Source organism: Ammodytes marinus, assembly GCF_949987685.1.
Source record: "Ammodytes marinus genome assembly, chromosome: 20".
Lineage (NCBI taxonomy): Eukaryota > Metazoa > Chordata > Actinopteri > Uranoscopiformes > Ammodytidae > Ammodytes > Ammodytes marinus.
The window spans coordinates 19,093,736-19,110,391 of NC_137224.1; the positions used below are offsets into that span (position 1 = coordinate 19,093,736).

A 16,656-nucleotide genomic window follows, 5' to 3' on the forward strand; every position below is an offset into this window, starting at 1 on the left:
TTCAACTCCATTGCATTGCTAATCATTTTGGCAGTGCATCAGCAGCTGGACAAAGCTGCTCAGGTGGAAGTTGTGTGGTGCTAGTCAGATGCTGCAGTCTAGTGGTGGCAACAGTAACATGCACAATACAAGAAATGTACAATAAGCCTGTTTTTAAGATGCATCATTCGATCATGTTGCAACTCTGTTTGTGAATTCGACTGCGATTAAGATGTTTTTGATACACAGCGTAAACCTGCGTCTGCTGCCAAAGGATCACTTTCAAACGAAGGAGTGTAACATTTATAATTTAAATATAAAAGAAAATACAACAGATATTTATTAATGAATTTATTTATTTTAAAATGCCTTCAAAAACATGATGGAAAACATGAGGAAATCATTTTTATGCTGTGGCTACATTTCTCACACTTGGTGGTTTCGACTGTTTGTTTTGATATCCACTTCCATATTATAGGGAACACCGTTTTCCTGTGAAGGCTTTTCCAAAAGCCCCCATATATTGGGTTGCCAGCTTATGATGTACTTCTGTGTAATTGTTTTCACAAACTAACTCAGTCTAGGTTCTTTGTAGCACTTTAATTACAGGAGAAAGACAGTGAACTGGTCTTGTGTAAACTTTGAAAAAAGGCAACAAAAGACACAATCGCTTAGAACCAGGGCAGGGCCACAGTTACTGAGGCAGTTTAAGACAATGCTATCCAGTACTGATCTTCAACAACTTAAAAATGCTTATCATAGGCAATTCAAGTAATATTCCAAGTGCTTTGAGCAAAGGAGTACAAAACATTTTGAAACACTTTTGAACTGACGGAAATAAGATGAATTAAGTGAGCAAACTGTACATTTGAGGAAAGGAGCCATGAAAAAGAAAGAGCTAAATAGATTTTTTTCTAGACGTGCCATGGTAGGAGGATTGTAAGGGGGAAAGGGGCTCAAAACAAGGCTAAATCATCAGTAGAAACAGAAGAAAAAAAATAGAATAGAAAAAGGCCAATATTCGAATCATGTTTGGTTGGTGAAAAAAAAAAAAGTAAAATCTTTTAGAAAAGTATACCAATGTGTTGTGCAACATATTCACAATTACTAAACTACATCGTATAGTTCCTATATATCAGTTTAACCTCTGAATAGTGTTCTTTTCTTCATCCAGTACCGAGAGAAAACCGGCGAGATAAATGAAAAGTAAAGCACCAAAAAAAAATTCCCCCATGCACGCTCACCGTATTATCCGTCCAGTCATTAAATAAACTTGTATTTAGGTAACTTTGTAAAGATGTATCAATCGAAAAAGAAATAACTTGAGAGCAGCTTCAGAATTAAAACCTTGGTGGGTGGAGTTAAGAGTAAAGAGGCGTTGAATCATTTGGAAAACCATGCGCCTGTCAGGTGATCTGGAAGGCATCCCAAATGTTGCAATCCTCTCCATCGCGCTTTGCTCCACACGCTTTTTCCCTGTCCAAACCTCACCATCAAAGACCCACGCCACTCCTATTTGAAATGAGGGACAGGACATCTGGAGCACTCCTGATCTGATCCCGTCCTCCTCCTTCTCTCTCCATCCCTCCCAGACTGAAGTGCAAGTCCAAGCGCTCCAACGGAGGACTAGCGCTTTCCTTTGCTGTCGTCAGCATCTTTAAATCAGGTTCAAAATAAGAAGCAACAGAGAGAATGGTGTAAGGGTTTGAGTTTAAAAATGGCAAAAAGGGTCCCTTAAAAATACTTGTGATAACTGATTAAAAGCACCCTGGATGCTTCCACTCTATTGATGCAGATGGACGCTAAGGCCCCTTGCCTTATCTACAGTCAGCGCTCACATAGTCTGGCTTGACCACTTCAGCCAGCGTCTATTAAGCGCTGGCGTCGGCAAACAACGCTACGCCTCCATTGGCTGCTTCCCGGGGTTAGCCCCGCCGTAGATGATTGTGATTGGTTTAAAGAAATAAAAACAGGCCAGCCCAGTTTCCCCCCGAATAGACGGCTCTAAACGGAGTGCTTCCAGACCATACTACTTGCTGTAGTTTGGTCTGGCTTTGCGAGACTAGCGCTCACACAAGCTGAGTTTAGTTTAGCAGTGACCTCGCCCCTAAATAAAAGACGGGCAGAAAGAGTCAGAAGTGATGAGAATATTAAGAAGTTTTTTTAAAAGAAAGAAACGATTGTGTTTGTAATAACTCATCATTTTCCACAAAGCTAGAGCAAAGTTTGAAATGAAAAAGAAGTGTTCCGAGTGTCAACTGTTCATGTGTGTTATCTCACCTTTCTTGAGTTCGTCTCTCTTCTTTGCAGCGTCCTCCCTCTGTTTCTTGATGATGGCCAGTCTGGCCAGGTCTGCCTTGGCCTGGTCAGTCTTGCCCTCCAGGTGGAGCTTCATGTAGCGTTCCTTTGATTTCTGCTTCTCTATCTCCTCTCTGACAAAAGGAAGGCAGACTCATCAGATACACTTATATTCATTCCCCTTCAAACAAAAGCACAAACACAAAAGTGTGTGACACCTACCTCTCCCTGCGAGACAGCTCTCTGGGAGCACTGACGTCTAATTCCGTCACCTTCTTGTTCTTCTGCGACACACGGTTGGGATTCTCGATCTCTATAAGCCCCTCCACTCCACATTTCTTCTTTGACTGTGTGCAAAAAAGAAAAAAACACCTTTTAACACCAGTGAAGAGGGAACACACCAGAACAGAACTGGTAAATAATGTCAGCAGCTGAAAGCATGTTTGTCTACAAGCTAACCGTGGCTGCTAAATTACAAAGATAATCACAAGTCCTGAAAACCACCTGAACACTATTGAAATAAATGTTAAATTAATAAGTAGTTCTAGACCAAGTCGTTTCACACTTGACATTACGACCCAGCCCTCACTCACATCATTGTCTTCGTCGCTGCTGCTCTCCTCCTCAGACTCTGAAGAGCTCTTCTCCACGCCACCCTTAGCCTCCTGTGAACACACACACACACACACACAAAGAAACAGTCACATCAGATGACCTGGTTTGAAGATAAACTCCAATGTCTGCGGCAAAATGGTCTTCCACTCACCAGCTCTCTCTGGGCTTTCATCTGTCGGTCGATCTCATCGGGGTTGCTGAATTGCTTCCCTCTGCCTTTGTGGCCCTTCTTTCCTGTAACACAGTTGCCACAAGTTGTCACTGACACAATCAACTGTATCCAAATGCTTTTGAAGTTTGTCATTCCAATAGTATGCTACAAAGTTTACTGAATCATTTTCAGCACTGGGACACATTTATGCTCATGCTTCATCCACACAACAGCAACAAATGATACAATGCCATTATTATTATTAAAATATTATTAGAATATTGGACTAAGAATAACTACTGCCTTGTTAAATCTTGTTATTGATACTGTGAAGCCTGGACTAGACACTTTGGTCATTTTCAAAATTCAAGAGTTCGTAGTGATGCAACACTAAATGAGATTGGCTGGTGCAGGTGTAGCTGTTTGAATAGTTTGATCACACTCCCGTCAACGGCTGACGTCACGGCTAGTGAGTGTTACACATCGCACTCGTTCAGTCACTGGTAATACTAATTGCCATCTCCCAGAGATTATAATGACTGTAAATTCATATGTTTACGCGAGCCCAAGCGGTCCATTGTGTCGATGGTACCGACCGTTAATCACAAATAGCAAAACGGTCTTGCTATCAAAGCCGTTATAGAAACTAAATAACCAACGGTCGGTAACTGCTCACGTGAAGACTTTATAAAGTCCCCTGTGGAACATTTGCTGTCTGTTCTAAATCGCTCATACCCGCAAAAACAAACTGCTAACCGGTTAGCATGCTAAGAGCTAAGCATGTGAGTGTTTAATGGGGATTCACGTTCTACTTTGGCTAACAGTCGCTAGCTCGACTTAGCTTACTGGACATTAGCATTCAACATGGACTTCAATAACAATACTCACCGCCTCGAGGCATTATTAAAAGTGGAGTTTATAGAAAATGAAGTCCGCTACTTTTTGGCAGAATAATCTGACGGTGATAGAGGCAGCGCAGGCGGTTAAAAGTGCTTAGGGAAAAATATGCTCGAAACTACTTCGTCTCTCCCGCTGACTTCAGCTCGTGCGTCGAAAAAGCTGCATTCACTAACAACAGGCGCCTGCGCAGTTTGGACCCTTCAACCAACCGCTGCGCTGAGCGTGTGACTGACATGTGCATCCCCCAATCAGCGAACAGAAGTAGTACTATCTCTTTAAAGAGCTGTACCTTTCATTGACAGGAGGACTGAACTGATTGTTATACAAGGCAAGGGATATTGTCATTATAATTTCTACGTCAGGATGATCACATTTCATATATCTTACCAAAACATAAAACAATCCCAAACGGTATTTCACCAGTTCTAAAATTATCATCAACCTCATCATCAGGATTATTAGCAACATTACTGGGTAAAAGGAACATTTGTGAAAAACACAAGATGTTCTATCCCGGTTGGTATACAATGAATCATAAGAACATTGATTACATTTTCGGGATCGTATAATTTATGTAGGCCTATGTACTAAATGCGTTTTGCTTATCTATGTTTAACTATGAATGTGTCACTGGTTGCAACTCAAGTCTTTATGCAGTACGGGGTGAGTAACACTCTCACAATGAATTCCATGTGTTGGATTTGATTTTAATCTGATTAGAAAATACAGTAAATTCAAAAAGTCTTAAAAAGAAACTGTCAGCATATACTTGTCATATAGAGGTAAAAGAAGTAGAAAATATTCTGGGTATTGAACAAAGATGTTCACAGTTGTTGCAGATTCATGATGAATAAACAAATGTTTGGACAGAACAAATACAAATCAAGTCAGTCAATCTGATTCAGCAGTACTTGCTTTTACAATAAGCACAAGCCGGCTATCAGAACACATGGGTCCTCATTATGAGAAAAAAGTATGAGCAAAAAAACATTTACATTTTTTTTTATATCAACAATTTTTTTCCACTGAAAGGACATGATTAGGGCATCAGTGAAGAATTGTCATTTTTTCCTTCGATGCTGAGTCTTTACATCTTCAACTTCTTTCTCCATCAGGTGGAATTCTACGGTAGTCTCCGTCAACTACAAAAGAAAGATTACATTTCAGTTTTGGTACATACACCATTGATTCAAGATGGTTTATTTGTCATATGCACAACAATTACAGCAGCAGTCATTGGCATAGACATTTTTGAGTCTCAGGATCCCTTTAACAATGCAATAAAAAAAAGAAAGCGTGTAAGAGAAACAAACACGTGAAGAGAGGAATCTGAGACTTAAATTAACACAAAACATAACGTAATAAGGTGCAACATATAAATATAAGGTAGAATGCAAAATAAATTTAATTTAGACAAAATAGAATACTGTACATGGAAATACAATTTTAAATAACTAATGAAATAGGATAATGTACATGGAATAGATGTTGAATAAAATAAATATCTATAAATATATGTACAGATGTATATTATGAGTTTTGAGTGGATAACATTATAAATAGGTGCAGCATTGGAAATGGTAAGTAAATGTGTTATGAGTTTCATTAAAATCTGTTTAAATCTATATTGCATGCAGGGTTATGGACTGAACTTTCCAACCTCAGACACATATTGAATCTTTTACATGTTTGAGCATCTTACCATGTCCATGAGGATTTCAATCTTGAGTTTAAGCATGTTGTTTTCTTCCTCCAGCTGACCATTTCTTTTCGTAAGCCGCTGCAGTTCTTTACCAGAGGCATTCCCACCAGATTCTGGTCAAATAAATAAAACAAGAATTAATGTTGACTGCCACGCTGAGACTAAAAGTGATAAAGCAGCAATGGCAAATAATGCAATGAAAAACAAAATAAATGTATGCTTTTTTGCACTTGAAGCATCCACCGAGGTATGTATTTATGCAGCATTGTTGAGTTCTTACCTGATATCCACTGTCCATCTTCAAATTTCCAATTCTGACCCCCAATGTTCATCACAGGAGGCCCATACTCAATGCCCAACTCTACTTCTCTTGTTGAACGATCCAACTGAGAGACATGAGAAGGTACAAAACAATTAAAAAAAATAACATAGGCCTACATCAGTATACACATAAGCTAACAAGAATGTCAGGCTGGAGCCTCGCAGCAGACCCGGTTCGAATCCGACCTGTGGTCGTTCTCTGCATGTCATTCCCATCTCTGTCTCTCGTCAGCACTATTATTAAAAGTCTTGAATATGGAATCAAATAATGTTTAAAAAAGTATCTTCAATAAGGATTTAATAAGGGGTTAATAACTGTCAAGGTATTGGTCTCATTTGAACTTACCCATCAGGGCACTTAAAACAATAACGCAGAAAGTGCAGTCAATCTTGTAAACTCACCGTGTGAAGGCTAGACAAGGATGCAGATTTGCGAGGTGGAGTCTTCTTCGGACTGAATGTATTTCCAAAAAGCGGCATCTTCAGTGATTTTTTAAGGCCCTGTGTAAAAGATGGTAAACCGAATGGCAACATTAGTATAGTCTACATAGCAGCATCGGGAGTGTTTGTTTATCGTTGCTAACGGTTTGTTGCTGAGCTAATGCTAGGTGGCTAATGTTCGCTAGGTGTGAGTACTACTCATACCTGACTTTTTTAATGAACCTGCCGACTGCCTCACAGGTGGGTTAGTAGTTGTTGTGTCACTGAACATAAATAGTTTTTATATATTTACCTCCATACAGCCTATTTATTTAAAGTCCTAACGTGGTTGAGATTGTGTTCTCTCCAAGCAAAACCATCCTTGCTACTGCGCATGTGTGGAAGTTACATCCACCATTAACATATTGCAAGGTTTCGATAACAATTGTAAAGGATTTAACAACAGTAGCTATTTTAATTAATATAAACTGTAACCATGTGCTTGAATGATCTCCATAGGGCGCTGTTTGCGAATTGTAATAGTCAAAGTCGCTTTTAGGATAACATAAACACCCCTATTTTTGGGAGTCGATGGAACCATCCATGAAAGGTAAGCGCATCACCATGGTGATCGCGTCACATGGCCTTTACCAGAGTTTACGTCAAGTTGTTTATTCAGGCAAATAATAAAAAAGAAACCAGCGGACCAACACAGAACTTTCAAAAAATGAAGCTTCGACTACCATAATTAAAATCAAATTGAAACCGATTGAAACGGGTCCTGTAGTCCGTATATAAATATGTTTGGCCACACCCACCTACCACACACGCCCCAGTGGCCTAATGGATAAGGCACTGGCCTCCTAAGCCAGGGATTGTGGGTTCGAGTCCCATCTGGGGTGGATACTTTTTCTCTGCTAAAGACAAGTCGATGGATGGATTGTTATTGTATAGTTGATTAATGGTGATATTAGAAAGCATTTAAAAGTATCTGGACCAACGCGACTTATCATCGCAAGGAAATACCAGCTGCCATGGAGAAGATGAGTATCAAACTGTGGGCACTGCTGAGCTATTTGGCTGTATCAGTGCAAACTTACCGTGAGTAGCGGTGGCATGGTGTGTCCTAGGGCTGAATGATGGAAATTCATTTTGAATCCACTAGCCATATTCTTCAGTTAAATCGGTTGAAAATCTAAAATGTGTTTTTTAACATAAGTAAAGCAAACATACAGTTCAAGGTTGCACTTCTATGTTAGCTTTAAATAATGCTCATTCTTTTATTATATTGTGTATGTTCTATTGGACTCTATATTCTATTTTACACACATGACCATTTAAATAAAAACAATTACGATTGGATAATGGTCTTGAAATCATCTTGAAACCAACTATTAAAATATAACATAATTCTCTTTTTATCCTTTTATGTTTCCTATGTTTACTCTGAGAAGCCCTTGTATGTTTCCATGCTTGTGCAAATCTTAACGATAGCCTGTATTTTATATTCAGCCTGCATATCAAATTGATATTCATTTTAATGGTAACCAGCCAAGCAAGAAAATGGAAAAAAATAAATAATCTAGTTCATTCTTTATTTGTGTCGTGACATTATCTTACATAATGTGTGTTATCCAACCTCAACCCTGTAACCCTGTCCATCCTCCTACAATGGTAGAGCTCCGAGAGGCCACCGTGTACTGGGATGCTGCCCAGAAAAGTGTAACCCTGAAGGAGGGGGTGATGGAGGTGGATGGGGGAGCCTACGGATACTTCAACGACACCCTGCTCCTGTCCGGATGGGGCGTCTTGGAGGTGTGCGCAGGTCATGGAGCCATCTCACAGTCAGACGAGACCACCTTCTTCCTGGCCGGCTACCTGGAGGGTTATCTCACTGCTGGGTGAGTGGCACGGCTCTTATGTTGAATATTAGTTTGGATTTGTATAAAAATATCTCAAACTGAAACTCTTCAGTCCACAGTCAGTCACTAGTTCACTGTCAATGGATGAATTACACTGAATACTAATTATGTGAATGCTCATAATAAAAAAAAACTTAGAAGGCCTTTGCACATGTGTCAGATGTCTTATGTCTTCACGTTAAAGAAATCCCCAATCCTTATTGCATAATGTGGGACTGAAATATCTTTTGTGTTCTTTTTTTGTTTTTGCTGAGTTTGGTTACATTGATTGGATTAATGCAGCAAAGCATCATATGTATTGCCCTTGTATTGCCGTTTTGTGAAAACCACATATCTCTAAAGATTCCACTTTTTTTTAATGAGATCAGAAATGCAGCCATTTGTTCAGCTTTGTGACTTTACATTTTCCAGCTGATCCAAGTAGTCTTAAATAGTTTAAGTCTAAGAAGTAGAATTTTATAAACCCGAAAAGGAGCAGTTAATCCTTCAATTAATCAGAAATGTATTTGCCAATGAGATGTGGTGGATAGTAAATTATGAGGTTGAATAAAAAGGAAAATACTTCAGTAAGTACGCTGAATTTGTAATTAAGTACGATACTTGTGTAAATGTTCTTTGTTACATTCCAGCAATGCATAAATGTAACTGTTGGGACTGTGTTTACTTCCATATCCACTGTTTTTATTCCTCCTCTGCAGACAGATGTTCGACCATTACTCCAACTTGTATCCTCAATTCATAAAAGACGTCAAGGTTTTGAATCCCCTGAGAAGGTTTTTAAGGTATACAGTCTTGCTCTTTGTTCACGCTCACAGGTCTCTCTAAGATCAAACCTACAACTATTGGTCAGAAAATGGTTTTAGAGTGCATGGCTTTGTATTGTCTGCTCTTATGAAAACAGATGATTAGCTACAGAGTGACGGCCAGTAAAACATTTGAGAAGAAATGTATTAGTTAGTAATAAAAAAAACATCCCAAAGATCTCTCAATGACCCCCACAGCAAACAGGAGCAGTGGGCCAGAGAGCAGGTGAAGCTGAGGAGACACAGCGACCCCCTGTGGAGGCATCTGGGACTGATCCTGGCTCAGCTGGACGGGCTCCAGGCCGGAGCTGCGCGGTGGGCCAAAAGCAAACACAGAGAGGTGTGTGTGTGTGTGAATGTGTGTTGGAGAGATGGCGAGGGGTGGTTGTCACAGTATCTTTTCATTCACCTCTGCTGCTGCTGCTCTCTCTCTCTCTCTCTCTCTCTCTCTCTCTCTCTCTCTCTCTCCCTCCCTCCCTGTCCAGCCTCTGTCAGCGTTTGCCTTGCAGTTCCTGAATGGTGTGGGTGACCTCCTGGACCTGGTCCCAGCCCTGACACCTCGCTCCAACTCCTCCACGGGGGCCGGTGCCTTCAGGATGCCAGGAATGGGCCACTGCACGGCCCTCATCAAGGTCAGGCCCAGCTCATTTGGCTCAGGATGTGAGGGAGCACTTTGAAGGCCCTCAAAGAAGGCTCATTTAGTTTTATTGTCGGGACTAATGCATTGGGGGGCTTCCACTTCTAAAGTGCGTCACTTAAAGAGGAAAAGGCTATTTGGGTTTTTTTTCTGTTGCACTGACCAGGCAACAAAGACAAAGGGCAAATAAAAAGAGGAGACAGAGTGAGGGAAATCCTAAATCATTAGGTTCTAATTTATTTATTTTCTCATTTAATGACAGGAACCTTTATGTTGCTATTGCTGCTATTCATTATTTTTAAACAATTACTTATTATCCAGTGTAAATAAAATGTTTCTTAGTCATTGAATATAGTTTGTATCTGCTTATCTGAGTTGCTTTACTAAAGTTGTGACATTCACATCGAAATATTCAAAAGGTCATCAGATTCTGCTGTGGAATTTGAAAAAAATTATAAAGGAAAATCAAAACGTGACATGACTATGTCTTATGGTTGTTCAAAGGGCCAAGGTCCACCGCCTTGCATATGGATTCAAACAGTCTTTCTGCCTAATAATAATAATAACAACAAAAATAAGTTAAGTACAAACAAGACTGAGAATCTATACAGCCAAGCAAGTGACACTGTGGGGCAAATATATAGGCACAGTTGTTCTTTGAGCTGAATGCTAAAGAGAGCAGGGCAGCATGTCTCTCACAATGACAATGCTAACATGCTGATGTTGGGACGAATCCAAAGTATGACCTGATGACGGTGCTAGATGAAAAGTTTAGAGATTACTAAATTGTAATTATTACAGATTACAGTGTACAAGTGATTATTTTCCTGTCAAATATAGCACACATGCCCGAACAGTACAAACAACTTTTTGTCCCTCACCGCAGCCCATTCTTTGCCTTCTCTTTGCCGAAGGTGCTGCCAGGATTTGAGAACCTGCTCTTTGGCCACTCCAGCTGGTACACTTATGCCGCCACCATGCGCATCTATAAACACTGGGACTTCAGAGTGTCTGACACACACACCTCCACTGGAAAGATGTCGTTCAGCAGCTACCCTGGTGCGCGCACACACACACACGCACGCACGCACGCACGCACGCACGCACGCACGCACGCACACACACACACACACACACACACACACACACACACACACTTTCCCCTAAAAGGACTGTGAGTTAGTTTGACAAAAGTGAGACTCACAGCTTGAAGAAGAAACTGAATTTGTTACAGTACATTGCAGCTTTATTGTCAAAGCCCACAGCCGAGGTGACCAGCTTGTCCTTAATCCGCACGGTTTCGTTTTCATCTTGAAAAAAAAAATATATAAAAGCTGACATCGAGGACTTAACCCAAATCCTCAATGAACATTCTCTACTGAGAGTAATTCTTCAGCTAAGCACACAGCTTAGCCAGTGAGTAGGAAACAGCCACTGCAGTGTGTGTGTGCACCAAAAAAACAGAGCCATGGTGAAATGTATTCACTCTTTGTCAAGTCAGAGCAGGGAGGCTGAGTCATTTTTGTGGCCAAAGATTTGCAGAGTGGTCGAGGCCATAAAAATCCTCTCACGGGCTCCATTGCTATCAGAACACAAGTGGCTTTATAAGACTATTTTTAGAGAGCAGGCCAACGATATCGCTATATTAAAATAGAGAGATGGAATACAGAGGACAACACAAGAAGAGGAGCAATATAAATACTTTACGTCCCAGTAGAAGCATCTTAGGTCTTTATTATTGATAACAGCTGCAGTATTGCCAATTAATTATTAATAGTATCAGCAGCAGAATTATCAGTAATATAAGTCATGGTTATGTAATAGGTGCATGAATGTTAAAAGAAGTAAAGGTATTTCTTCTAACTGTGTGTAGTAGTCATACCACTAGTTACAACCGTAACAGTAGTCCAATAGAAGCAGGAGTCTTTATTGTACTGTTTTTATTACTCCTTTCCTGAGGGAAATAGTTCAGTGTTAAAGGAGATTTGTTCATTTATTTCTTGCCAAGAGACTAATACCAGACCAGTCTCAAATCTATCCGTTAAATCTACAGCTAACAGCTTGCAGTCAGTCACATAATAATTCCTCTCAAACACTATAAATAAGACATTATGCCTATTTTGTTAAAGGACATGTCAGACAAAGCAAAGCTAGCTGTCTATCCGGTTCCTTTCTTTACGCTATGCTAAGCTAACAAAGCTTTGACTGTGGCTGTTTTTGACAGGACTGACATGAGAGAGGCCTCTATCAGTGAGAGTGAACCAAAACAAGATGACTTCTTTTGACTGAAAAACCCTCATCGGCTATGACAGCCACTAATTATTTATCTCACAACATGTGGAAGAGTAAAACATTATAATATTTACTAAAAAGTACTAAATAATAATGTGGAAATAGCCAAATAAAGTACCTTTTAAAATTCTCAAAAATAGTACTTCAGTTTTGGTACTTTCCTTTGCTAGTCTTTTACGACCTATGTGCTATGCAAGTTGTTCAGCTTCCATCACTTCTACCTCCTCCTCCTCCTCCTCCTCCTCCTCCTCCTCCTCCAGGCTTCCTGATGTCTCTGGATGACTTCTACCTTCTGGGGAGCGGCCTGCTGATGACCCAGACCTCCATCGGTGTGTTCAACGTCTCTCTGTTCTCCCAGCTCAGCCCTCACAGCCTGCTGGCCTGGCAGAGGGTCCGCCTGGCCAACAGCCTGGGGCACAGCGGAGAGGAGTGGGCCCACATCTTCTCCAAATACAACTCAGGTGAAATCCTGTTGCTGAGAGTCAAGGCTATAGGAGATCTCCACTAATGTGTGCAGGCTGACGGAGGCCTACCTGATAAAGCATAGATGTTGTGTACTCTCTTTACCATAGAGATATTCAAATGAACAATCCAAATTCTTTCATAACATTATTTTGTTTCCCCTCCCCATGAAGGGATTCCATTTATTTCTAGTGCAGAAACGTTCTTCTAACCTGCATATCCAGTTTTATTTACCAGGATATGTTCAGAAACATCAGAGTGAAGGAGATCACTTTATTCTATATGTCAAGCTGAGCATATCCACAGGGATACTGATCCAGTTAAGCAAAAGTGAAGGTGGATGCAGGATCATTTATGAAGTGTTCACAAATACCAAGCTTATATGCTGATGTGACTCTATGTAAAGATTCACAGTACGAGCTTCCACAGAGACTTTCACCCAGTCCATCCTTCTAATGGCACAACACGCGTGTGTTAATTGGACAGCTGCTTTGATCTTTCCAGTCATGTTGCTATGGGAGGCCAGAGGAGAACAGGACAGAGTGTTCTTGAGACCAGCAGTCCTCTTTTTGTCACCCAGCAGCCTCTGCTCTAAATCTCCTCCCTGTCCTGTCCAACTGTTGTCTGTGTTGTTCTTTTGATTGAATTAGGGTTAGGTTAGGGACTGCTGACTGTGTGAGGGGGAGTAGCCTACCTCTGGAGCCTGAATTGTTCCACTTTTCTTCCACTAGTTCCACATGAGACTGTGCATGATATTGTATTCCTGTATCAGTCACATGCTAGAGGCAATGCAACATGAATTAGACAAATGAAATCACGTTACGATATTGATAAAACCCCATGAGGATTTACTCTATTTGTGAGGCAGAGCATATTCCCCCTTCTGCCTCTCAGGTACATATAACAGCCAGTACATGGTGGTGGACCTGAGCAGGGTTTCTCTGGGTCACAGTATCAGGGACGGAGCTCTGACTGTGGTGGAGCAGCTTCCCGCCAAGGTGATGCACTCTGATCAGACTCAAGCTTTACGCAGAGGTAAGAAACAAATACCTGTCTGTTTTTTTTTGTCTGTGTGCCTATTTTTTTTTAAAACTAGTTTAGTAATGTGTCTGCACAGCTTCCACCTTCAGTGTGCTACCTTTGGCAGGTTACTGGCCATCGTACAACATACCGTTTCATGTTGAAATCTACAACCTGAGTGGCTACGGCGTGATGTGGAAGAGATACGGAGAAGACTTCTCTTATGACCTCTGTCCCCGGGCCAAGATACTGCGCAGGGACCAGGCCAAGGTGCATGACATCAGCTCCCTCAAACACATCATGAGATACAACAGTAGGTCCAACCACAACTCTCCCATTCATCAGGTCTTAGCTCCTCTCCTAAACTCAAAGGGCAAAAGAATTTCGGGATGTTGTTGTTACTATTTTCAAACATTGAGCAACATGCCTTTAAAGTTAGAATGCTTGTGTTTCAGACTACAAGAGAGACCCCTACTCTAAGGGCCATCCGTGTAAAAGCATCTGTTGCCGTAACGACCTGAGGACACGGAGACCACATCCAGGAGGTTGCTATGACACTAAGGTCCGATGCCAAGCTAAAGATACATTATTGTTTTTTAATGGAGTGCTTTTGAAAATTATTATTCAGAATTGTAAATAGGTGTATTTATGTCTTTTTTGTCTGACACATTATCACCTTTTTTCCAAACTGGTAATTGGCTAGTCACGGCTGTCAATCAGGTCCTTTCTGTATTAGGGGTAGGCTATGTAGTGCTAAAAACTGCAATCATTTTGTATTTCCTAACCATTTTATTATGTCATTTCACAATGAAATCCATTCTTTGTTTAACAAGACTAGGACAGACTACTGTGAGTCTGTACTTTAAGCTAAATGAATGATGGTTGTATTGTCATTAATTCAGTAAGCCTTTGTTAATACATGGTTATTGACTTGATGATTGCACTAGAGCAAAGGTCAGGGGATTACAGTTATTACTATTCATCCCTTAGGGAAACAAGACTCATGGAGGCGCTAGAGTAAAAGACTGGGGATCATCAAGGGTGTTAGGATGCATCGTTTTGGGGGCCATTCGAGCAATCTTTGCTAGCTTTAAAGGGGCAGTGTGTAATATGACATCATCAAGAAAGTTCTAGAATGCAACACTCCCTGGGTAACCCCAACCCTTTCGAATAATAACAGAAGCTACAGTGGCCTTCAAGGACAAGAACAATTCTAAATTTCAAACAATGCACCTGATGACATTCCAACTATGACACTTTCAAGATGGCGGCACTAGGCCTTGGTCCAAAATATGCAGAAATATTGACATATATGAGACCCTTTCTAAGGGAAAAAAAAATAATTCAAAACATTTTTTTCAGCTATTATGCACTAAATTAAATGTACTTATGGATATTATAATTACTTTCTACAAAATCTGCTTGGAAATAAAACCCAAAATTCTACACACTGCAGGTTTAAAAGGTCAAATTGAAATGTATCATCAGTTGTCATGGAACCCACATTGGCCAAACCCAAACATTATAAGCCTATTACGGGTTTTTCGAATGCCTAAATTCCATTAATAGCAACACACATTTCTATGTCTATTTGATATTTCAGTGATATTGAATGCCTTCACATTCTTCCTGCGAGTCACTCTTTCCGTTTGGCCGGTTGTAACCGTTACCGTCTCCCGCTGCAGGTGACTGATTACCAGATGGCCGTCCAGCTGGCTGCGGAGGCCATTAACGGTCCTACGACACAGGGGGGCCTGCAGCCGTTCTCATGGCAATCCTTCAACCTCTCCACTCATCACGGTCTCCCACACACTTACAACTTTCCCTTCGTCACCATGAGGCCCACACTGCACCGGCCCTGAGAGCACAGATACAGAAGACACCAGGTAGAACAGGGCATGCATTCCTGTTCAAACCAGACTTACTGTATTAATCATTGGAGGGTTGTATACAGACATGGGATCGTTTTGGTTGACTTCATTTCCCATTGTCCATTGTCCATTTGTGGTTAATTTAAAATTAGTGTGACAGTTTTTTTTTTGAAGCTGTTTAATGCCAGTCTGACATAAACAGACATCGGCTCAGTTGTTTGTTATTAAACTATTTACTTAACCGCATGCTAAAATGCCCGTTTCCTTTGAACAACAGCCATTTGACAGTGAGATCTTCCTGTTGGAATCACATGTCACAAAAAACGTATTTCTCTGCATCCATCAAAGAATGTCAGAATTATGACAGTGTAGCCTACTCTGAATTAACATCAGCAGTGTTTTAATAGAATGTGTAAAAGTGGGTTCCACAAAGTTTGGGATTTTAGCCATCCGGAAATATGCAATACAGTTTTATTTTGCTATGAATAGCCTACTCATTTATTTGTTTGGTTTCTGTTGTTTGAAGTTCTATGCAATGTTTACTCAGGTTTGGACAGTGTGTAATACAAATATCTGACTGACTTTATGTTAATATTAACAATTATAAAAAATTCATGTATTGTAAATTGTGCTTTGTTTTCTCCTTTATTTACTAGTCATAACAGTTTAAAAAATATACAAGAACCAGTTCCTTTGGTCTTTATCAAGTTTTCCATAGAGAACAGGACTTCCTAAACATTTTGCTTTCAAAATAAAATCCATAATTCACCTTTCTAAAGATTTGATCAGATCATCATCATCATCATCATCATCATCATCATCATCATCATCATCATCATCATCATCATCATCATCTTCTTCAACTGCTTATCCAGAGTCGGATCGCGGGGGCAAAAGCTCGAGCAGGAAACCCCAAACTTCTCTTTACCGGGCAACATCAACCAGCTCTGACTGGGGGATCCCGAGGCGTTCCCAGGCCAGTGTGGAGAATCTGGAGGTATAATCTCTCCATCTTGTCCTGGGTCTTCCCCGAGGCCTCCTACCAGCTGGACGCTCCTGAAACACCTCCCCAGGGAGACGCCCAGACTGGCTCCTTTCGACGAAGAGGAGCAGCGGCTCTGCTCCGAGTTCCTCACCAATGACTGAACTTCTCACCCTATCACCAAGGGAGACGCCAGCCACCCTACTAAGAAAACCCATTTTGGCGGCTTGTACCAGCGATCTTGTTCTTTCGGTCATTATCCAGCCTTCATGACAATAGTT

General features: G+C 40.7%; 3 protein-coding genes across 4 annotated transcripts; 1 reads left to right on the forward strand and 2 right to left on the reverse strand.

Annotated features, from left to right (window-relative positions):
* Positions 1-560: 560 nt before the first annotated feature.
* Positions 561-4,100, reverse strand: pdap1a (pdgfa associated protein 1a). Its single transcript, XM_080048916.1, has 6 exons — positions 3,932-4,100; positions 3,044-3,126; positions 2,871-2,942; positions 2,500-2,624; positions 2,260-2,411; positions 561-1,634 (listed from the first exon to the last, which is right to left on the reverse strand). The coding sequence occupies exons 1-6, from the start codon at positions 3,942-3,944 to the stop codon at positions 1,606-1,608; spliced, it is 474 nt and encodes a 157-aa protein (XP_079905042.1). The 5' UTR covers positions 3,945-4,100; the 3' UTR covers positions 561-1,605.
* Positions 4,101-4,643: 543 nt separating this feature from the next.
* Positions 4,644-6,782, reverse strand: cby1 (chibby 1, beta catenin antagonist). 2 transcript variants are annotated; one of them, XM_080049134.1, is made up of 5 exons: positions 6,700-6,782; positions 6,369-6,467; positions 5,926-6,031; positions 5,646-5,758; positions 4,644-5,085 (listed from the first exon to the last, which is right to left on the reverse strand). In XM_080049134.1, exons 1-5 carry the CDS (start codon positions 6,703-6,705, stop codon positions 5,005-5,007), a joined length of 405 nt encoding a protein of 134 aa, XP_079905260.1. In that variant the 5' UTR covers positions 6,706-6,782; the 3' UTR covers positions 4,644-5,004. The 2 variants fall into 2 exon arrangements, with proteins under 2 accessions (XP_079905260.1, XP_079905261.1); XM_080049135.1 differs by having other exon boundaries at positions 6,612-6,708.
* Positions 6,783-7,420: 638 nt separating this feature from the next.
* Positions 7,421-15,384, forward strand: plbd1b (phospholipase B domain containing 1b; the record flags this gene model as incomplete). Its single annotated transcript, XM_080049279.1, has 11 exons — positions 7,421-7,487; positions 8,065-8,287; positions 9,007-9,090; positions 9,310-9,451; positions 9,597-9,743; positions 10,663-10,807; positions 12,301-12,501; positions 13,397-13,537; positions 13,650-13,835; positions 13,978-14,084; positions 15,208-15,384. 11 exons carry the CDS (start codon positions 7,421-7,423, stop codon positions 15,382-15,384), a joined length of 1,620 nt encoding a protein of 539 aa, XP_079905405.1.
* Between the last annotated feature and the right edge of the window lie 1,272 nt (positions 15,385-16,656).